This window comes from Corythoichthys intestinalis, chromosome 13, assembly GCF_030265065.1.
Source record: "Corythoichthys intestinalis isolate RoL2023-P3 chromosome 13, ASM3026506v1, whole genome shotgun sequence".
NCBI classification, from domain to species: domain Eukaryota; kingdom Metazoa; phylum Chordata; class Actinopteri; order Syngnathiformes; family Syngnathidae; genus Corythoichthys; species Corythoichthys intestinalis.
In genome coordinates, this window is record NC_080407.1 from 36,984,666 (window position 1) to 37,008,717 (window position 24,052).

Genomic DNA, 24,052 nt, shown 5'->3' on the forward strand with positions numbered 1-24,052 from the left:
GGTATTAAAGCCCAACCCGGCCCGATGAATTAACTTGATTTGCAGTATACATTACAGTTTTAGTATACATATATATATATATTTAATATTTTAAAAAGTTAGTGGGAAAGAACCCCGCCCACCCTGACCCGAACGTAATAATTGACATTTTAATTTCGTAATGTTTTCAGTTTAATCTAGCTATTTCCAGCTTGCTATGTTCATAATTGCGATGCTTGTCTACCGCTTTTTGTCTTGGAGCGAAGAGGTGACGATCGGCCTGCCATCATATTTAAGTCATCAGCCATCGTGCTGTGACCTGGGAATTTAAAGCCTGCTTTCACTCACACTGCTTCCCAGGAAAGTCCCGAACATGATACTAGGACGCGACATTTCCGTGTCAGTCGACACGGGAAATTGTTTTTGGTGATTCGGAGTATGTGAAAGGGGCTTTTGTCAGCAGTACCCTGGAGTTAGCTACTTAAAGGTAATGATGATTGAGAGGTTTTCTAGCTTTGATCTTGCCATAGAAGCTAGGTAGCTCTACATTAAAGACCAAATGTGTCTACTTTTAGCTTGTTACATACTAGTGATAGCGTGCTGTGGCAACTCATTGCAGAGTTCCCCCTACAGACAAAAGATTGTGGCGCACCGCCACGCCAAAAGAAAAGCTGCCATGCTTTCCAAATGAGATGGTTTTCAAAATTTAAAGATACATTTTAATTTATATTTTGTATAATTGAACACATTTAAAAAAAAAACATTGCTCATTATTTACGTACTAAGTAGAGCTTCAACTAACGATTGTTTTCATAATTGATTAATCGGACGATTAATTAAATGATAAATCAATTAATCGGATAAATGTCACTATTTTCAATTACCTTCACAATTTACCTTGCAGTTGTTTGAGTCATGTTGTAAGTAACATTGAATACAAAGTAGATGTACATTCACCGGCCACTTTATTAGGTACACCTGTACAACAACAACAATTTCTAATCAGCCAATCACATGGCGGCAACTCCGTGCATTTAGGCATTTAGACATGGTTTAATACAGTGCTTTTCAATTATTTTCTGTTACGCCCCCCCAAGGAAGACGTAAATGTTTCGCGCCCCCCTCAAACTCTCTGCCGCCACTGTAAATAGTATTTGTCTATAAAATTACTATTATAAATATACGCATCTGACTAACATTGTGTCCTTTTTTACTAATAAAGAAAAAAAGTAACATAGATCAACTTATGATAAAGTGTAACTTTATTAACATTGTTTTGTTTGTAACAGAGAAGACTTGATGCGCATCAGTTTGCCTGAATTAAAAAAAAAAAAAAAAAGTCACATCCAAACTGTAAAAAATACACTCAAGGTACATTTTTGACCATTTGATACAGAAAAAAATGTAATACAATCAGTAAATAATAACAAATTAAAATTGCTTACTAACATTCACTCATGAGGACAATATGCCAAAAAATTTGACCAAAAAAACCAAAACTGAATAAAAGAAAAAAAGTGTCCTTGGACAGAAGGACAATTTTTATTTTTGTATTACTTCCTTTGCAATGGTGTGGAGTTATTTGCAGTGAGCATGCTAACAATGCTCACTGGTTTACTGATATAACACTGACAAAGCAGGACGACTGTTGGCAATATTCGGCACGTTTTCGCTGAAAAACAATCAAGCGGCTTATCAATGAGATTGGGGTCTAATGTCTTTAAGTGGCGTCTTAATGGATTTGGCTTCTGGCTGTTCGCTATAATTATTTTTAGACACAGTAAACAGTGGTCTTTCCTCATCACCCACTGTATTAAAAGTCAAAGCTAAAAGGCAAACGGCACGAAAAAAGCGCATTCTCGGCGGCCGAGGTAGAACCGTAGGTGAGGGCGGTCGTCGTGACGATCCCAAGCCGAAAATGGCACTTCTCGGGCGGCGACGTGAGAACCGGACAAGACAGTAGGTCGCTGCGTCAGTAAGTCCGGTCGGAAAACAGCTTTCGAAAACGGCGGCGGCACATTGCCCTTCATATCTGTTTTCTGTGTGTGCTCTGTACTGAGTGCTCTTCCTTAGTTCAAAAATACTGCGTGCACTCTGAAAATGAGAACGCCACTGCCACCCACTGTGTGGAAGTGCAAGTACACTTTATTCCAGTACGGCAAAAAATGAATAAATAAATAAAGCATGTTCCATGAGGTCACATGCGCCCCCTCTGGCATCGCTCTGCGCCGCCCCCCTGGCGCGCACCACTATTTGAGAAGTACTGGTTTAATACAATCTCCTGCAGTTCAACCGAGCATCAGTATGGGGAAGAAAGGTGATTTGAGTGACTTTGAACGTGGCATGGTTGTTGGTGCCAGAAGGGCTGGTCTGAGTATTTCAGAGACTGCTGATCTACTGGGATTTTCACACACAACCATCTCTAGGGTTTACAGAGAATGGTCCGAAAAAGAAAAAATATCCAGTGAGCGGCAGTTCTGTGGCCGGAAATGCCTTGTTGTTGCCAGAAGTCAGAGGAGAATGGCCAGACTGGTTCGAGCTGATAGAAAGGCAACAGTGACTCAAATAACCACCCGTTACAACCAAGGTAGGCAGAAGAGCATCTCTGAACGCACAGTACGTCGAACTTTGAGGCAGAGGGGCTACAGCAGCAGAAGACCACGCCGGGTGCCACTCCTTTCAGCTAAGAACAGGAAACTGCGGCTACAATTTGCACAAGCTCATCGAAATTGAACAATACAAGATTGGAAAAACATTGCCTGGTCTGATAAGTCTCGATTTCTGCTGCAACATTCGAATGGTAGGGTCAGAATTTGGCGTCAACAACATGAAAGCATGGGTCCATCCTGGTTCAGGCTGGTGGTGGCGTAATGGTGTGGGAATATTTTCTTGGCACTCTTTGGGCCCCTTGGTACCAATTGAGCATCGTTGGAACGCCACAGCCTACCTGAGTATTGTTGCTGACCATGTCCATCCCTTTATGACCACAATGTACCCAACTTCTGATGGCTACTTTCAGCAGGATAATGCGCCATGTCATAAAGCTGGAATCATCTCAGACTAGTTTCTTACACATGACAATGAGTTCACTGTACTCAAATGGTCTCCACAGTCACCAGATCTCAATCCAATAGAGCATCTTTGGGATGTGGTGGAATGAGAGATTCACATCATGGATGTGCAGCCGACAAATCTGCACCAGCTGTGTGATGCCATCATTTCAATATGGACCAAACTCTCAGAGGAATCTTCCAGCACCTTGTTGAATCTATGCCACAAAGAATTGAGGCAGTTCTGAAGGCAAAAGGGGTTCCAACCAGTTACTAGAATGGTGTACCTAATAAAGTGACCGGTGAGTGTATGTATATACCGTATTGGCCCGAATATAAGACGACCCCGATTATAAGACGACCCCCTCTTTTTCAAGACTCAAGTTTGAAAAAAGACTTTTTGAACACCAAATTAATTTTTATACAGAAACGACCACGGAAAGCTTTTCTCTGACTGTGAGCATTTTTTAGGCGATCTTTTTGAGCTCTACATCTCCGTACATTACACTCTGTGACACCATATTTCACAGCCGCTTTGCAGTTGTTTGAAGACACCGCCTCATTTATCACCATCAACTTGAAGTTTGCGTCATAACTTCTCCTCAGCTGCCGGTGTTCTGCCAAAATGTTCTACATCGGCGAAACGTCCTACATTAGTCGAATTTGACACCTAAATTACTACCGTGTGCTCTAAACTTGTTTTGTTTAGATGCATACAGGAATAACGTACTAAAGAAATGCCTGCAGAAAATACTTAAATGTAGTTATGTCAAATAAGGACGGTTTAAATACGCTACGTGACTAATGTGGTCAACTGCTTCAAAGCTAACACAAAAAAACACAATGGTTAAAAGTATGAGAGGGTAATACATGCAAAAAGTATCTTTGAGGCTGTGAAAAGGTTCTAAATAACTAAATAAAAACAAAAATAGTGAGTACTCGCCGCTTCCAACCGATGTGCGCATGCGTGTGAATGCATATGCAAGCGCCCTGAGCATTGTGTAGGACGTTTCGCCGCGTAGTAAGGAATGGCCAAACACCGGTTAACCTGGCCAATCTTCGACCCACTTTTCTCCAAATTGTCGCGAAGTTTCTCCATTTTCAGTTATCTCTTCTATTACCGGTATTTTCTTCTCTTTTCCTTCTTACCACTTTCTTCTTCGTATCAGGGGTTCGCTTTGGCCGCCCGAGTCGCGTTCAGCATTCGATTCATTGATGACTGGCGCCATCAAGCGTCGTGAATGGGTATATGTCTAGGCCGCAGTTTTTTTTTTTTTTTTTTTTTTTTTTTTTTTTTTTAGGCCGCAGTTATAAGACGACCTCCTCTTTTTCAATCTTATTTCAGTGCAAAAAACATCGTCTTATATTCGGGCCAATACGGTATATATATAAAGACCAATTTTTAAATTTTTTTTTTGACACTGCCATGTTGTGTTGAAGAAACGTATGCGCTGATCCGTTGCCGACCATTACGGTACGTGACGTCACCATTTTGTTTCGGTCGTGGCGAGCTAGGGACGGAGGCGGAGTATCAAACAACAGAGCTAATCCGCGTTGCTTTATTGAGATTTAGGCTGCAACAAAATACGGTACCAATGTCCGTCTCACATGCAACCAGCGGAATATAACTATCTTTGCGGCTGTTCCCTCGACAAAATACCTCTCCCCGGGAACTATACAACGTAGGGTTGTTCCGATCATGTTTTTTTGCTCCCGATCCGATCCTGATCGTTTTGGTTTGAGTATCTGCCGATCCTGATATTTCCCGATCCGATTGCTTTTTTTGGCTCCCGATTCAATTCCAATCATTCCCGATAATTTTTCCCAATCATATACATTTTGGCAATGCATTAAGAAAAAAAAATGAATAAAACTCGGACGAATATATACATTCAACATACAGTACATAACTACTGTATTTGTTTATTATGACAATAAATCCTCAAGATGGCATTTACATTATTAACATTCTTTCTGTGAGAAGGATCCACGAATGTAAAGACTTGGGACTTTGTGTATTGTGACTAAATACTGCCATCTAGTGTATTTGTTGAGCTTTCAGTAAATTATACTGTAGCATGCCCCAAGGCAGGATGGGAAAGTGGAACCATGATGGGAAGTAAAACCATTACTGTGAGTCGTGCTAACATTGGATATACCATCTCTGCTTTGTAAAGTAAGTTATGGTGTAAAGACAAAGATTTATTGCCACCTTGCCTACCCACATTTTATCCCATGACAATTCTAGTCGTAGAGAGAGAGTTTGCAAGGCATTAGTCGACTAAGAGACGGATTCAAAGGCTGCCAAAATTCACCCTTTTCATATAATGCTACCTTTTTTCTCTCTATGTAAGTTAAACAGCATCACAACAGATTGAGCTTGGTAGCGAGTGTGACACATTTATCACTCATTTATTGCCGCCGTCATCGAGATGTTTTAGATAATTCTACGTTAAGCCAAAACTAAAGACTCTGGGTGAGTGTAACATATTATGTCTGTAACGTTAACTACGAACAGAAACCGAAAAAAAGCATGGCCGATACTTTGAAAATGACGTGATCGGACCCGCCAACATAAGTTCTGCCGGTGAATTCTGTTATAACTCGTTACATGGAAATACTTCACTCTATGATTGATCGAATGATTTTGTCTGTGTTAAATTATGCTTTTTCTCTTCATAAAGCACAGAATTTAGTTTCTTGGACTCATTTGAGTCAACGTTTATTGCAGCTCCGAAACTCGGACCGTAACAAATGTAACACAACACAGACTTTCTGTGTCCGTCAACTATATCTGTCCCTCGGGAAACTCAAACCCAAATAACAGCGATGCGCGCTTTCGGTTTTCCGACTTCTAGCCTCACTTTTATTTTACCGTATCTATCAATGGAAAAAACATGTATTCATCATGATGAAACGAGCAAGTTATACAGCAGCCTTTAAAAGAAAACCCACATCTGTTTTGTTTTCTCCTGGATTCTGGTAAGTTGGCAAAGTTGTCAAATCATATTATTATCTTGCATATTGTCAGTTTACAGTAATGTTTTGAACTCCCAATGTGCAATGCTTGTGCTGTGTTTCACCAGTCAGTAAAATTACATTTCTGTATCTGTACACGAGCTCTGTTGTCTTGTATTCTTCTATTTATTGGTGCTAAAATTAGGGTGTGCGTTATACACGGGTACAATAATTTCCCCTAGATTTTACAAGTAACTTTAGGGTGCGCATTATATTCGGGAAATTACGGTAACTGAAATAGGCAGTTCATCATCTGATCAAAAGTTGTGGTATTAATAGTGTTGTCTTTTACTTGAGAGGCATGGTCTATTGTTTCTAGTTGTGATTTCTTAAAAAAGTATTTTTAAATTTAAGCGTAATATTAACGCTTTTCAATGGGTGTACTTGATCTATTAATATATAGTGTTTTCTCAGTGTTATTGTAAATTTGTTTTAATATAAAAATTGGGGGGCGCAATAATATCGCATATCCATGGCAACAATTTATGAGATAAATTATCGCACGCTAAAATTTGTTATCGCGACAGGCCTACCTGCAATACGAAGCGATTGTCAGAGAATCACAAAATTTTAAAAAATTAGGTCTTAATGAAAACTTTTTTTCGAATTTGTAAAAAAGAAAATAAATTAATATGTGTAATAAGCTCTCTTATATCTATAACTCTTGCTAAATCCGTTTTTATTTGTCATGGAACCTGCAGATGCAGGAGTTGACTTGTATCCATTTTTTTTAGGAAATATATTTCAAAATTCTGAATTAGTCTCAAAATCATGAAATTCTAAGTGTATCAAATGTGATACATTTGGCAAGAAAGGGTAGATCCGGAGGTTCATGGAACAAAAACATCAAGGGGTAGACCCCAAAAAAATCTCACCGGCACTGAGCCGGAGGATCCGAAGAGCTGTTCGTCAAGACACAGGACGATCCTTATCCCAAATTAAGGCCATGACTGGTAGGCCTGAACGATATTGGAAAAAGCTATTGCTGCAATTTTTTAGGGGTTTGCTACATATTGCGATATTATATTACGATACGATATATTTTTTCTTTTTTAAAGAAATTTTTACTTGATGACTTCAATAACTGTTTAGAAAGACTTTGGATGACTAACCATGACAACAGTGTACAGTATTCCATCGTTTTTCGTGGTTAATAGGGACCAGAACCCGCCGCAGTAAGTGAAAAACCGCAAAGTTGCGCATACCCCCTTCAAGCCCCCGTTTTTTGTGTGTGTGCTCAATGTTTTTATTCAGATTTAGCATTGGAAATATACATTATAAGACATGTTTTCTCATTTTGTATATGGCGAAAAACACAGAGAAGACTGAAAAAGCAGTTTCTGCTCTTGCACTCCTCTTTAAAAGAAACTGCAGTATTTTAAGCCAAAACAACTGTTGTGTTTGATAGAATATGTCTATATGCTGCCATAGCACATTCATGGCGCATTAAGCAACCGCTTTTGTTTTAACCTAGCCATAAAAAGAAGGTAAGTAATTTATTTTTCAAAATGTCTGTCATTTTTAGTTTAGAATCATTAATTGATGTCTAATATTTGGTTTAAAAAAAGAAAACTACTTTAAAAAATTATTCACTCGCATATTTTAAACTTTTAAACAAATTACGTCACAATGAAAAATTTGGCGTCCGTAAAGTCACGGATATCTACCTCATAAATATCGCTTAATTGCATTTTTTTTGTTACTGTCACATTTTCACCGATATCTTAGATGATAAATAATCGATCCAAACAAAGAAAAATTGAAAAATAACGTAAAAGGGTAACTATATGAAAAAGAAAATCTCAACCACTCCTTGTTGTCTGCCACTTTTGCATTGCAACCCTTGTTATATCACCATGGTTCACCCATAAAGCCCCCCAAAAATCCGGCTGTGGCCATTCACAGCTGTGTCTTGACACTCGGTGATACATGCTACATGGAGTTTTTGGATCGAAACAAGCAAAGTACGCGATAATATCTCGTTAAAATTGTGGCATCTTTCCTTCTGCTCTCGCCTTCATTTAGGGTTTTGCTGTTTTTAATTTTTTAAAATGCCCTCCTGTTCTAAAATTTTTTTCCCCCAGAAAATTGAGATTTTAAGCTTTCCAATGATGTCCACACATGCATATCGGACAATTTTGAAATTTCGCCAAGTTGGGGGTCTCAGAGCAGAACATCAAGTCACCTGAGTGTTTTATGCCACACACGTTTTTAAGCACTTCAAATGTAATAATTATGATGAGTTTTAAACATAACTGTCCCACCGAATAATTTTTAAACAAGAATAAAGCACTGTCGTAGAAGACTGCTTGGCTTTATTAAATGCTTCCGTTTACCTAACTTGGCTGTGACTCTGTGACATGTAGAAACTCCTCATGATCACTTCTGCCGTTTATTTCATGTCTAGAACGTCTCCAACCCCCCCCCCCCCCACACACACACACACATTCATTCCAGCCCGCGCTTCCTTGCTTCCTGTTTAACAAGTTAAACGATGATTGACACATTGCTGCCCATGTGAAGTCAGCTTCTTTGGCAAAATCAAACACATCGTTAACTTTAATAAGGAAGAGCCGCAGTGACTGAGAGCTGGGAGAGTGGGTGAGGAAGGCTGTGCAAGTGAATGAAGCAGAACAAAGGTTTGTGGATTGAATGTAGGCCTGAATTATATTGGAAAAAACTATTGCTGCGATTTTTTTAGGGGTTGCAATTAGACATGTGCCGGTTACCGGTTTCACGGTTTACCGTGGTGTGAAAACGTTGCGGTTTCAAAACCACTAAAATTTTCCGTCAGACCGTAGTACGGTATTCGCCATTTTTCATGTGTCAAAAATGCAGCCAGAAGTGGCGTGGCGCGGCAGCGCTCACACTCTCCCGTTCGTTGCTGTGTGTGAAAGTGACTATCGGCTAAACAGCCAACGAACCCTAAACACATACTCCAAACATAAGGCGTTCTTTTCTTCAATTTATTGAGCTCTCAAATCGTGGTAAGTGGAATATACAAAATGAATACATTTAAAACGTTGTACAATTGTATTTTTCCATGTGTGAGTAGCTAAATAGATTAGCACAATGAAAAAGTTCACCAAAAACAAAACACATATTTTCCTTTGAAATTCGATATACAAACTTACTAAAAGCTTATAATAGACTAATGTTAGCCTAGGCTTAGCTGAGAGAGCAACTTCGTCGAGTGTTACAGCCGCAGAGTGAGAGAACAAGCTTGATTCGCTTGAATGAAGGGGAAAATAAGGCATAGCATCAAAGATCGTTAATTGAGGAAAGATGATCTTGCCCTAAGCACAAATCCACGTTCGCTGGATCAAGGAGAGGTCTCACTACCAATGACTTTTTTTTTTTTTTTTAATTTTTATTATTATTTTTTTTTAGATGAAACATTCCCACAACAATATTTACATTTTAACTAACTTATACATTTTTAACTAATTTATTAACTTTTGAATTCTTTGTTCTTTCAAACACAAAGGCATGACATCATGTAGACTACAGTTAACACAGTGGCTGAAAATGGCGAAACTTCAGCTTTTCAATCCTCAAAAAAAATTATGCAGTATAAATTTTTAAAATTTTTATTCAGAAGAGTTTTTACTTTTTTATAGAAATTATTTTGTTCTTGCTCTAAACTTGGGCAACTTGAGCTGTGGCTGTGGGTACAGTCTACGTTATATTTTAATTTTATTTAAAATATTTGTTGTTCCTTTTTATTGATAATTTATTTATTTTAACAATACATTCATATTCCAATTTGCAACTATGTTCTGAAAAAAAAAAAAAATCCTGTTCAATGGAAAAAAACTTCTTTTTTTTTTTAATACATACCATACATCTCAAAATAACACATTTTGGAGCTATAATTGCAATACCGTGATACCGTGAAACCGCGGTATTTTTGCTCACGGTTATCGTACCGTCAAAATCTCATACCGGCACATGCCTAGTTGCAATATATTGCGATATTAAAAAAAAAAAATATATATATATATATATATATATTTTTTTTTTTTGCATTGGAAAAAGATGCATATTATACATATGTTAGACATGTTTTTTTCAAAATTTCCCCCCTAAAATATGCTTTAAAAAATGTATATGGCTAACTTAAAAAAATGATTCACTCGCATATTTTAAATTTTTAAACAAATTACGTCACAATGAAAAATATGGCATCTGTAAAAAAGTCACGGATATCTACCTCATAACTTTCGCTAAATTGTATTTTTTTGTTACTGTCGCATTTTCCCTGCTATGTTAGATGATAACTCATCCGAAAAAGGAAAATTGGGGGGAAAAAACGTTTAAAAGGGTAAATATATGAAAAAGAAAATCTCGACCACTCCTTGATGTCTGCGATTTCTGCATTGCGACCCCTGTTATAGTACCATGTTTCACCCATAAAATAAAATGAAATAATCCAGCTGCGGCCAGTCACAGCTGGATTATTTCATTTTATTTCACTCAGTGATACATGCGACATGGAGTTTTTGGATCGAAACAAGTACGCGATAATATCTCGTTAAAGTCATGGTGTCTGTAATTCTGCTCTCGCATGCTCTCACCTCCAGCTAGGGTTTTGCTGTTTAAAAAACATCTTTTTTTTTAAAAAATGCCCTCCTGTTAAAAATTTTTCTTCCCCCAGAAAGTTGAGATTTTAAGCTTTCCAATCATGTACCACACGTGCAGATCACCTAATCATTTTTAAACAAGAATAATGTACTGTAGTAGAAAAATGCTTTGCTTTATTTAATGCTTCTGTTTATCTACCTTGGCTGCAGAATCACTTCTAGTGTTTATTTCCAGGACACAACACAACAGGTGTACAAAGCATACCCATTCGTCAGAACACCGGCTGTCCCCAACGTTTCCACGCACACACATTCATTCCAGTGCACACTTCCTTCATGCAACACGTGCTTAACAAGTTAAACGACGACTGAAAGATGCGGTGTCTTTGAAGTCCGCCTCTGTGGCAAGATCAAACACAACCATGTTAACTATAATAAGCAAGTGCGCAGAGGAACAAAGACCTAGAAGAGGGAGGGAGGGGAAGGGGGGAAGAGGGGAAGAGGGAGGGAGGGAGTGTGAGTGTCACTAAAGCGATCAGCTCGAGAGAAAGCATGGAGCAACATACATTTGTGGATTAAAAAAAATAAAACTATCGCACGTCCTTGCGATGGGACTATTGCACATGCACACATCGCGATGACGATGTTTAAAGGATATATCGTTCAAGCCTAATTGAATGTTTTTTTTTTTTAAAAACTATCGCACGTCTTTGCGATGGGACTATCGAGCATGCGTACATCGCAATGACGATGTTTAAACAATCTATCGTTCAGGCTTAATTACTGGTGCTCACTGCAGCCCAATAACCATCAGAAGGCATCTGCAAAGGAACGGCTTCAAAAACAAAACTTCTTCAAAGGCCACGTCTCCTTCAACGCCACAAAATTGCACATTTGGCCTTTGCAAAGGAGCACCAAACATGGGACGTTCAAAGGAGAAAGTTTTATTCTCTGATGAGAAAAAAATTAACCTTGATGGTCCTGATGGCTTCCAACGGTACTGGCATGACAGGGGGCCACCTGAGATTTTCTCAACATTTCTCAACAAAGAAGGGGGGGGGGCATCATGATCTGGGGTGCTTTTCCCTTCAATGGAAAAATGGAGCTCCAGGTTGTGCAGGGGCGTCAAGCAGCAGCTGGCTTCGTGGAGATGTTGCAGCGGGAATCCCTCATGACTGATGGCTCTCATCTGTGTGGTGATGACTGGGTTTTTCAGCATGACAATGCTGCAATTGACAATGCCTGTCTTACGAAGGATTTTTTTCTGGAGAATAACATCACTCTTTTGGATCATTGTGCATGTTCTTTCTTTATCTTCCTTTCAGGCATGACAAATCCAAACAAATACACAGCATTTATATGTGTTTACAATTAATTCAACCAGAAAAGAAAAGGGCAGACGTGAGAAGCCGAACCTTATTGATTCCGCCCCAGTATACCATAGGACGCAGAAAATATCAAATTACAATTTTTGACATTCAGATATGTAATTCAGATGTGTAATGATTACAAGGTTTTGTTTTTGTTGTTTTTACCATCTCCCTTGATTGTTCATTTTCCCAATAGTCTGTTGTCGATCGTGGAGATGCGCTCGTTTTGTTAACTCCAGTAGATTACTTCATAATTCAGTGGTTAGTTTATTTAGTTGATTCGATCCAGAAGATAGGGAACAGCTGAGGACCGATGGCAGGCCGTGTCCGCCACCACCCTTTCATCGACCTAAACCTCGTCGCTCTTTTCATTCCTTGCTGCCGTCCGACGAACATTCATCTCAAGGTTGCGCAGCTTCGTAGTAAGTTGCATTGCCATTCTGGTTGTGGCAGGTTTGTATGCCGTCAGGTCATTCTTCACCTGTAATATATCATCACAGGCCTTGTTGAGGCTGACATTCACTCCAGCGGTAGCATTGACCGCAGTAATTGCCAATTCCACCAATCGCTTTTGGCTATCCAACACTTTGATGATGTTCCGACGAATCAAGTGTGCTCCAAGCCTCTGCAGAAGAATCGCAGCCAGCAGCGCAACAAAAAGAAAAGCATCTTCGATGTCTTCCACTTCGAGTGTGGTCAGACACAGCGGCCGCCATCCACCCCAGCTATCCTCCACATATCCAGACTTGAAAGTGTTTCCCGGGCAGGCATGTTGTCCAGGTTCTGATCACATTGTAGAAAAGATCTTGTCCAGGGCACTCAGTGACCAATTGACCAGTTCCAAGTTGTTACAGAATGTCACAATGCTACTATTAGAAGTCAACTGTCTGTGCATTTACAGCCAGAAGATTATCTGTCCTTGTGATGCCTGGACTAATTCTGTTTGCATTGGCTTTGAGTCCCCACTTTTTTTTTTTTTATCCTCCTTTGTTTTGGGTACACTCGGTTTTGTTTACAAGTTTGAGTTGTCACCCAGGCCTTTTGTACAGTTCTTATCATGACTAGGCCTGTCGCGATAACAAATTTTAGTGTGCGATAATTATTCTCATAAATTATTGCGATATGCGATATTATTGCGCCCCCCCCCAATTTTTTAAACCAATTTACAATAACACAGTGCGAATACAGTATATATTAATAGATGAAGTACACCCATTTAAACGCGATATTTACTCTTAAATTCAAATCTACTTTTTAAGAAATCACAACTAAAAACAATAGACCATACCTCTTAAGTAAAAAACAACAATATTTATACCGCACAGAAACACAGAATAAATAAAATGTGTTTAAAAAAAAAAAAAATGCACTTAACAACTTCAGCATTTAGAAAAATTTTTCCCGTCATAGCTTCTGCAATGGTGTTCCATAGGGATGCAATGATACAGTTAAGTCATGGTTCGGTACGAATTTTGATACGAGGGACATGATTTTCGATCCGATTCAATAGGTACATTTAATGCTCTGTAAAAAAACAAAAAACAATTGTATTTTTTTTTTTTTTTTTTTTTTTTTGCTAACGAGCAAAAATTAAATTGCCATCATATAAACATGCATTTTAGTGCATAATATTTATGTGCTTACTTCTTACTGATATGAAAAAAAATTGCATAAAAGTGCTGAGAACAATCTTTACTGTTTGTAAAGTGAGGCAGGGCACACCGTTGATTGCTACAGCTCTCTTAGTAGCTAGGTTTACTACATGAGCAATTCAATTCAATTCAATTTTATTTGTATAGCCCACAATCACAACAGAGGTCTCAAAGGGCTTTACAGAGGCAATATGATACACAATTAGAAATGAAGCAACAAAGATGAATAGATACAGTAAGCAAGACATCCTATTTATGGTCCGAATCCATTTGTGTCACGTACTGAATTAACAATACTTGCAACATTATCTATAGGCACTGGTATGGATTGATTTGGCCTTCTTAATCTCATGTGACAAATGACAGTTTAGAATTCATCGATGTAGTATATGGACTACATGTCCCATAATCACTCTGGGCTCACTTAGCCAATGGCATGGGAAGTAGCACATCTAGTTTGCCATTTCATGATATCTAGTGTGTGCGCGCATTAAAAAAGTTAGCAAGCGCCGCTGAAGTCACGTCTGCTCATTACTACACAACACCAGCATATGAGGGCTTTCATATACAGGACGAGTTTGAAGCACAGCGCTCTTACCGGTAATTTCATTCAGCTGTTCTTTGTCAAAGTGAGGTTATTCGTAGCAGCCAAGTCGGTAACAATGTTTTGGCGGACTTAATTGTAAATATCCAGCGTTGTGCCGAAAAATAGCCGCCCCGCGTGAAATGTCACTCCTGACGGGAGCGCCCGCACGTCAACACCGGTGTTCTGCCAAAATATCCTACATCGGCGAAACGTCCTACATTAGTCGAATTTGAGACCTAAAGTACTACCGTGCGCTCTAAACTTGTTTTGTTTAGATGCATACAGGAATAAGGTACTAAAAAAATGCCTGCAGAAAATACTTAAATGTAGTTATATCAAATAAGGACGGTTTAAACACGCTACGTGACTAATGTGGTCAACTGCTTCAAAGCTAACACAAAAAAACACAATGGTTAAAAGTATGAGAGGGTAATACATGCAAAAAGTATCTTTGAGGCTGTGAAAAGGTTCTAAATAACTAAATAAAAACAAAAATAGTGAGTAATCGCCGCCTCTAACAGATGTGTGCATGCGTGTGAATGCATGCGCAAGCGCCCTGAGCATTGTGTAGGACGTTTCGCCGCGTAGTAAGGAATGGCCGAACACCGGCGCGCCATAGATGGTCCACAGTCACTCCGGAGCACTGACGCGGCCGGTATACGTTGAACAATAGGATATAATGGGAACAATTGGCTCTGGCGCTAGTTTTTGGCGGACCTGGAACGAAGATGCATTTTGCGCAGTTGGTAACGAACTTTTAACAGCACGTCTGCCGCACGCGCACACACACGTGCACGCGAGGCGATAAATCGCAGCGGAAAAGTTATCGCCTCCATTTTTATATATCGCGCGATAAATGGAATTATTGCATATTGCGACAGGCTTAATCATGACCAAGAGTTAACTTGAGTCAGCATCATAATTGTTTGATAAAATGTGTTTATACCTCCTCTTAAAAACAGCCAATGACCCTGAGCTGGTCACTGCAGAATCTAATTTGTTCCAAAGCTGTACACCAGAGTAAGGGATGTCCCCCTGATCTAAATCCAATTGTGAACATTTGGGGATGGATGGCAAGGGAAGTGTACAAAAATGGACATCAGTTCCAGACAGTGGATGCCCTTCGTGAAGCCATCTTAACCACTTGGAGCAACATTCCTACAAGCCTTTTGGAAACACTCGCATCAAGGATGCCAACACAAATTTTAAGTGCTCAACAATAATGGTGGAGCTACTCCTTACTGAGTCTGTTTTTGAGACTTGAATTTCTGTTTTAGGGTTGCTGTTTTTTTGAGCTACGGTCTTTAACTTTTGATCAGCTGATGAACAGCCTATTTTAGTTAAATTGTTCTTTTCAATGAATTGCCTGCTCAAAACATTTAGTCTCTTGCTCTCATTTCTTCTTTTTGCATTCCTAAGCTCTACTTAGAACCTTCTTAAGACACAACAGTGCAAAATGCAAATTCTTGCAATATTTTTAACTGGTTTTAAGATTTTGATCAGGAGTATGTATAAATGAGGAAAACCCATTGACAGTGTATCAAATCCTTGTTCTCCCCACTGTACATGTATGTAATAAGTCATTTCGAAAGGTTTGAGCTAAGGTATCACCCTCATGGAAGAGTACCAAGTCAATGCATGACAACCTGTATTCTTTACACCAAAATGTTTGACATTGTTATGTTTTAGAGATCTGTATAAATTGAAAAGTGATGTCAACAAACAATAATAGAAAACTGTGTTAATGTTTTTCTTTTAGGTCACATTTTCAAGATCCGCTTCTGCTGGGGACTGCTGCTGGTGCTTGCTGGCTTTGGGCACGAAGCTCAATTTTCAAATAGCAAAAAAACTTAATGAATAAGCATTTTATTTCATGTTTTGACGGCTGACCATTGCCATGCATTTTTTCTGCTGTTCTTGTTCTTCCCATGCTGCACAACCAACCATCACAGGCCACTGATCTATAAAATGTTAGGTGTAAACAATGAACCATGACACCAATTTCACCAATTGCTCAAACAAAAATGTTTTTCTTTATCAAAGGGTAATAAATTGTTATTGTTATGCATTAAACCATGTTACAGAAAATACAATTTTGTTCCTGTCTTGAAACCATTTTATTTGTGTTGCTTGGGTCCAAACTAAATGAAAAATGCCTCTAAAAGGTACAGGTTTGGTTTTGCTAAAATTAGAGGCTATATTCAAAGTTTGACTTAAGCGGGAAATATTTACTAAAGGTTATTTCTTTGTGTTTCAAGTCAAACAGTCTATAAAATAAAAAGGAAAATATACACACATTGGCAGTGTATCAAATACTTGTTCTCCCCACTGTATAAGCATTAGAAAGTACAACAGCCTTACGCCTCCAAATGCAAAACTAGCATTTAAATATATGTTATAATGCAATGACAAAATCAAACTACTACTTAGATAGGCGATTTTATCCGTTTTCCCGTAAATGTCGCAATTACCACTGTCAGTTCCATTGAAAACCACTACAGCACTGCTTGTGCTTGGAACTACCCACACCCTACAGGAACCACGTGACCAACTGCGGCGACATCAAAGAGTGTCGCGACTCTCTTTATACGGCTCTGCTGGAGTCTAATGCAATAAACACGCACGTAAGCCGAGTGCACACAGCACCGCAAACACACGCATGCACAAATGTATGCACGCGTAAATCGCAGCCGCGAAAGTTATTGTCCTATTTCTATTTACTGTGCGCTAAATTGAGTTATCGTATGCGACAGGCTTAAATGTGTTGCACCTTAAACTACTTGAAGTTAATTATGATTGAAAGGTTTTCTAGCTTTGCTCTTGCCAGAGAAGCTTGGTAGCTCTACGTTCAAAGGCACAATGATTGACATGTTTTGTAGCTTTGATCTTCGCCGAGAAGCTCTTTAGCTCAACATCAAATGCCCATGTCAAAATGGTTCAGTCATATCATCAAACAACAAGGCAAGACTAAACGAATTCAACAAATGCCACCAAATGACAGGTCTGGCTTTTTCTTCAGAAAAAGCCCAGCACTCCCCTCAAGGTTAGTAACTTCATACTCACAAAAAAGCGAGTGTGATGTGGCGTCGTCGCTATCTGATGGTCGACTACTGAGGTTGCCTGCTTGGGATCCTTCTTTTGAACTGCTGTTGCTTCCACTTGGAGGCTCCACCCCTTTGCTGTCAACACTCGGACCTTCATCTTCACCCTTCATGGGCTCATCAGTCCACTTGAGGATGTCCACCACCTCCACTTTAACATATGGCGGGTCCTCTTCCTCCTCATTTTTGAGGGAATGAGGTTGCTGCTGCTCCTCAATGTGGGGGTTCTCCTTCTGCTCCTCTTTAATTTCGACAAATTCTTCCTTCACCTTCTTGACGTATAGCAACGCTTCCTCCCCCTCTTTTTCCATGCGAGCAGACTCCTGGCATTGAGGACGATGTGCTTGACTGATATCTGCAAGACCATAATCACACATGGGCCAAATTTTATTCATTCATTTGCCATATTCTGTCCCCAAAATATTTACCGCTTCAGAAATATTCCACCCTGACGATTTGTATTTATCCATACCTTGTTGTTAGCCAATTAGACAAACTTCATATTAACCCTTTAAGGTCTGGGCCTATTTTGTCTGATTTTGCATGCCTTTGAAGTTGCCTTTATATTTCAAAGAAATAATTGTTTACGATGGCCTGGTTTGGTCCCTTTTTTTGTGACACCTTGAACTTCATGTCCAAACTGTTGTTTCCTTCACTGACCAATTATAAATCATCATTTTGGGCCAAAAAAGACCAAAAATTCCAAAATCGTTTTGTCAAAATTTTTAATATTGATGTCCAATTGACAACCAAACATGCGTAACGAACCGTTTTGAAACTTTGTAATATTTATTCAACATGTTAGGATGAACATTCAACCAAAAAAAATTAGAATAAATAGTCTTATATTTGACAATTCAACATAAACAACAGGTATAGCCATAGGCGTTTTTTGCCTTTATACATGCTCTAGTCAAAACAGGTTATATACAGCAGACCAAACAGTGAAGAACAGTGAAAAAATATATACCATCTAACACAAAAAGGGTTTAGAGGCCATCTCTTTATGAGTTTAGGTATTGCGACCCATCGCCTGATGAAAACTATGTACACACAATCAAGCTTCTTGAACACACATTTATATACACAAATTGAGAAGACTGATTGTGGGAAAAAAAATATATAAATATAACATTGGGGAAAAAAAAGTATTTTCAAAAATATTTACAATAAACAAGTTAATTTTTTTTCAGGCATGCCACTCCGAAAAGCAGTTTCGTCCTGGAATTAGACACAGGGCTACATCACACAGCCCACACTTCCATGGGGTGTCGGTCCTCTTTCCACCCTCCCATTTTCATTTCACTTTACTTTCATTGTCACTATAAATGTACATGAAAAAAAAGTCAGTATTTATGAAAATAATAAAGTATAAAATCAAACTAGAAACTGCAATTTCGGGAGAAATTACACCTTGGTCTTTCCTCTGTGGAGATACAGATCTTAGCCCCACTCAGGTCTATCAACAGAATGGACCATAATGCCAGTCAATGGCACGAAACAAAGTAAAAGCCATTAGAAATGAATGGGAGAATTGGACGTCCATGGACGTCAATGGCGGCACCCTTCATAAGCGTCAATGGAATTGGGGAAGTTTGGGGGACACGTCCTATTGATATCTGGTCATTTTCTGTTGATTTGGGGAAATTTTGTTTTTTCCCCATTGAAAATGAATGGGAAAATTTTTGGACGTCCATGGCCGTCAATGGCATCGACATCCATATAGTCAATTGAATCCAAGTACATTGGCATCAGTAGATTCGACATGCATGGCCGTCAATGGCATCAATGCAATGTAAATTCCATTGGAAATCCAATTGGAAGTGAATGGGAACTTTTCCCATCCGAAATGAATGGGATAGTTTTTGGCAAATTTCCGAGGAAGCGTAATTTTTTTTCCAAATTCTGTATACAACTTTTATGCCCCTCACCGTCCCGGAATTTTTGATGCCAAAATTATGTGATTTGGTCAAAAATTGTAGGACTAGATACATTTTGAAACTTTTTTTTTTTCACGGAAAATTGCCGTTTACGGACGAATGGAAAAATTTTCGGGGCCATTTGTAAAGTTTCCTGTGTCACGCGAAAATTCCGGTCGTGCCGATACTTGAACGGTGCCGATCGGTCTAACGGTTCGGGCTGTGAAGCGCGCGTTTTTTTTCCATTCAAAATGAATAGGAAAGGGGGAACCTAGTGAATGACCTACAGACAGCTGGGACCACAGTAACAAAGGCTACTATCAGTAACACAATGCGCCGCCAGGGACTCAAATTCTGCACTGCCCGACGTGTCCCCCTGCTGAAGCCAGTACACGTCCAGGACCATCTGTGGTTCGCTAGAGAGCATTTGGATGATCCAGAAGAGGACTAGGAGAATGTGGTATGGTCAGATGACCTTTGATGATGAACTTTTTGGTAGAAACACAGGTTCTTGTGTTTGGAGGAGAATACTGAATTGCATCCAAAGAACACCATACCCAATGTGTAGCATGGGGGTGGAAACATCATGCATTGGGGCTTTTTTTTCTGCAAAGGGACCAGGACGACTGATCTGTGTAAAGTAAAGAATGAAGGGGGCCTTGTATCGAGAGATTTTGAGTGAAAATCTCCTTCCATCAGCAAGGGCATTGAAGATGAGACGTGTCTGGGTCTTTCAGCACGATAATGATACCAAACACACAGCCAGGGCAACAAAGGAGTGGCTTCGTAAGAGGCATTTCAAGGTCCTGGAGTGGCCTAGCCAGTCTCCAGATCTCAACTCCATAGAAAATCTGTGGAGGGAGTTCAAAGTCCGTGTTGCCCAACGGCAGCCCCAAAACATCACTGCTCTAGAGGAGATCTGCATGGAGGAATGGGCCAAAATACAATACAAATTACAGAAAACGTTTGGCCTCCGTTATTGCCAACAAACGGTACATAACAAAGTTATGAGATAAACTTTTGGTATTGACCAAATACTTATTTTCCACCATGATTTGCAAACAAATTCTTTAAAAATCAAACAATGTGATTTTCTGTTTTTTTTTTTTCACATTCTGTCTCTCATGGTTGAGGTTTACCCATGTTGACAATTACAGGCCTTTCCAATATTTTTAAGTGGGAGAACTTGCACAATTAGTAGTTGACTAAATACTTATTTACCCCACTGTATATATACATGTGACACGAAAAAGCATGTTTATTTCATAATACATGCAGTATTTTATGCTCCTGAATGATATGGACCGCTTGGATGTGTGTGGAAGCTATCGCCATATTTATTTAGCTTTTTTAATCCCGCGCCATGAAAATGAGTGACTTCCGACTTCGGTCTTGCATTGAGGAGGACGGCGCTGTGACGTGTACGGTTGAAGGCGTCCTCTTCACTTTCTAGCCGTACTGTTGTGTATGAGGACTAAGGATTCAGCTGATTTTGTGGATTAAAAGTTTATTTTTCGCATTAATCTTGCTTTGTGAGGGAGAGGCGTGTGTGCCTTTTTGGAGTTTCAAAAGGTTCCCATTCACCGTGGATATTTACTGTGGGACCATTGGACTTACGACGAAGTGAGTAAACATCTTGTTTTGTATTATGTCAAATACGAATACAGCGACTACAAAGTAAACACTACAAACTTTCTTTAAATATAGGACTACTTACGTTTGATCATTGATAGGCAGGTAAAAAGCTCTCCTCATGCACGTAAACTGCACATTAGCTGCACAACAACTGCTGCAGCCCTCCTCCGGGGAACGAGCTGTAAATTGCTCTCCGCCGGGCGGTTTGCCGGTCCCAGTCGTCATGTCAAATAATCCGGGCTAGTTATGTGTGATTTTCCGCTTCGAAGACTTTGAAACACTCGGTTTGGGTTAGCATGTCGGTTAGCTGTCACGCCTCTTGGTTTCTTTACATTCTCTGAAGCTGAGGAAGGGAAATGACATATGTCCGATTTAGGTGTCATAAAATATCGTTCGGGAGGTGCGACAGTAAAGGTGAAGTCGACAGTTTTGACCATTATGGAGTAATTTTGCCATGTCGTCCTGAAAAAGTGCATTTTTATGATTTCATATTTCATTTAGCACAAGACTTTTATTTGTCAAGACCATGCCATTTATTTAGCAATTGGGGAAAATACTTGGATAAAAAGAATATCCTGTAAAATATTGAAGTAAAGAGACAGAAACAATGAGATTTTGCAGCTCTCTTCGTAGCGTTTTCCTCGTTGTGAATACTTCCCCCTCGATGGGCCGACTGGTCCTTCTCAAGCCATTTATTTAGCTATTGTGGAAAAATACTTGAATAAAAAGAATATCTTGTAAAAATATTGGAGTAGAGAGACTGAAACTGACATATGCGGCTCTTTTTGTTGCATTTTCCTCGTTCTGAATAATTCCCCCTCAAAGGGTTGAATTGTAAATCAGATTAAACCAATGTCCTGCCGACGTCATCCTCCTGTTGGGGACGCTAGATCTCTATGACTGGCAGGGGCTAACCGGCAGATTAAAAGACTAATATCTCGTCATCTGCGCTTTGCTAAATGGTTGTATATAGTTGAATCGTCTCAAAATATGATTCTAATTCACATAACAATGCTATTTAAGACTTTTTCTCCTGTCGTATGCTTTTTAAAAGAAACTGCTGTATTTTAAGCCAAAACAACTGTTGTGTTTGATGGAACAATATATACGTATATATATATATATATATATATATATATATATATATACTGCCAGAGCAGATTCATGACACAATAAACCAATGAACTATTTTTAATTTTTCCGTTTTACCCCGGAAACCCATTTACAGATGTTGCGCAACTGCTTTTGTTTCAACCCAGCCTAAAACGAAGGTAATTATATTATTAAAAATGTCTGTCATTTTTAGCTTAGAATCATTATTTAATGTCTAATATTTAGTTTTTAAAAAAAACGACCTTAAAAAATTATTCACTCGCATATTTTAAACAAATTACGTGACAATAAAAAAACTGGCGTCTGAAAAAAATTCACGGATATCTACCTCATAACTCGCTGAATTGTATTTCTTTTTGTTACCGTCACATTCTCCCCAATATTTTAGATGATAATCAAGCCAAACAAAGAAAACTTGAAAAAAAAATGTTTAAAAGGGTAAAGCGCCTGCGTCCGAGATATAAATACCTGGATGAGCACTAACTATCTTTTACTTAACCCTGAAAAGACAGAAGTCCTTATAATAGGCCCGAAAAGTGCTAGAGACTCTTTATCTGCCCAGATAGTCACTCTGGCCTCCAGCGCCACAGTTAAAAACCTAGGAGTTTTATTTGACCCTGACTTATCGTTTAAAGCACACATTAAACAAACCTGTAGAACGGCTTTCTTTCACCTGCGCAACATTGCCAAAATTAGAAATATTTTATCTAAAAGCGATGCAGAAAAATTAATTCACGCGTTCGTTACATCGAGATTGGATTACTGTAACTCCCTACTTGCAGCTTGTCCTAAAAACTCCCTAAAAGGTCTTCAGCTAGCACTAACGACGAAGAAAAAAATGGCATCATCGCCGTTCCATTCCGCCGCAGATGGGGGGCTGCGCGTGACGTCATCACTAGACATTTTTATGAATATCTTGAAAACCGTAGCAGTTCAAACAAAACTTTTTGCAGCACAATCCAGCACTAACGAGGCAGAATCAAATGAAACCACCGGGGTCCCATTCTGCCACAGATGGGGGGCTGGGTGAACTCTGGATGACCTAAAAACAATGTTTAATAACTGCAAAACGATGATGGCACAAACGAAACTTTTTGCAGCACAAACGAGCACAATCATAGCACAAACGATTGACATAATTTTTATATAAATTTGCGTCTGATGGGGGGCCAACTTCACGGAGGTAGAATAAAGTACTGTAGGAAAAATGCTTGGCTTTATTAAATGCTTCTGTTTACTTACCTTGGCTATGACCCCTGGGGTGACATGTAGAAATTACTAACTCCTCAAGATAACTTCTGCCGTTTATTACCACGATACAAAATGTCCAGCTGCCTCCACACGCACCCAACACCCCCCCCACACACACACACATTCATTACAGTGCGCGCTTCCTTGCGCAGCAGCTATTTAACAAGTTAAATGATAACTAATGTGTATTGAAGTCCACTTCTCTGGCAAGATCAAACAACCACCAACATCGTTAAATTCAATAAGCAAGTGCCACAGGGACTGAGAAACAAAGAGCTGGGAGTGGAAGGGAGGGAGGGAGGCTGTGCAGAGCGCATTTGTGGATTTAAAAAAAACCAAAAAACTATTGGAACAAAGAGCAGGGAGAGGAAGGGAGGGGGGCTGTGCAGAGCGCATTTGTGGATTTAAAAAATTTATATATACCGCACGTCCTTGCGATGGGACTATTGCTATTGATAGAAAAGGGCTACAGAGATCTAACAAGATGTTTGCTGCATCGAGAACAGTATTTGCCGAGTTCACCGCTTTCCTTCTTTTTGAGGTTGGAGTGCTTGTGAATGGCCGTGGTGTTGGTGCTTTTCTCTTGCGCCTGACAATATGTTCAGTCTGCAACAATAAAACAAAATTCTTTACAAAAACTGTAGAAATTACAAACTCCTCATGATCCCTTCTGGCGTTTATTTTATATGTCTTAACGTCTCCACACACAGACTCACACCTCTTCTAGCGCGGCTTCCTTGCAGAAACTGTTTATTACGTTAAACAATGATTGGGACATTACTGCGTGTGTGAAGT

General features: G+C 39.3%; 1 protein-coding gene across 1 annotated transcript in view; it reads right to left on the reverse strand.

Moving 5' to 3' along the window:
* LOC130929090 (oocyte zinc finger protein XlCOF6-like) overlaps positions 1-24,052 on the reverse strand; it is a 43,121-nt gene that overhangs the window by 11,508 nt on the left and 7,561 nt on the right. The window contains exon 2 of the mRNA XM_057856022.1: positions 17,302-17,694. Coding sequence (XP_057712005.1) covers positions 17,302-17,694 — 393 coding nt within the window. The remainder of the gene's footprint in view (positions 1-17,301; positions 17,695-24,052) is intronic.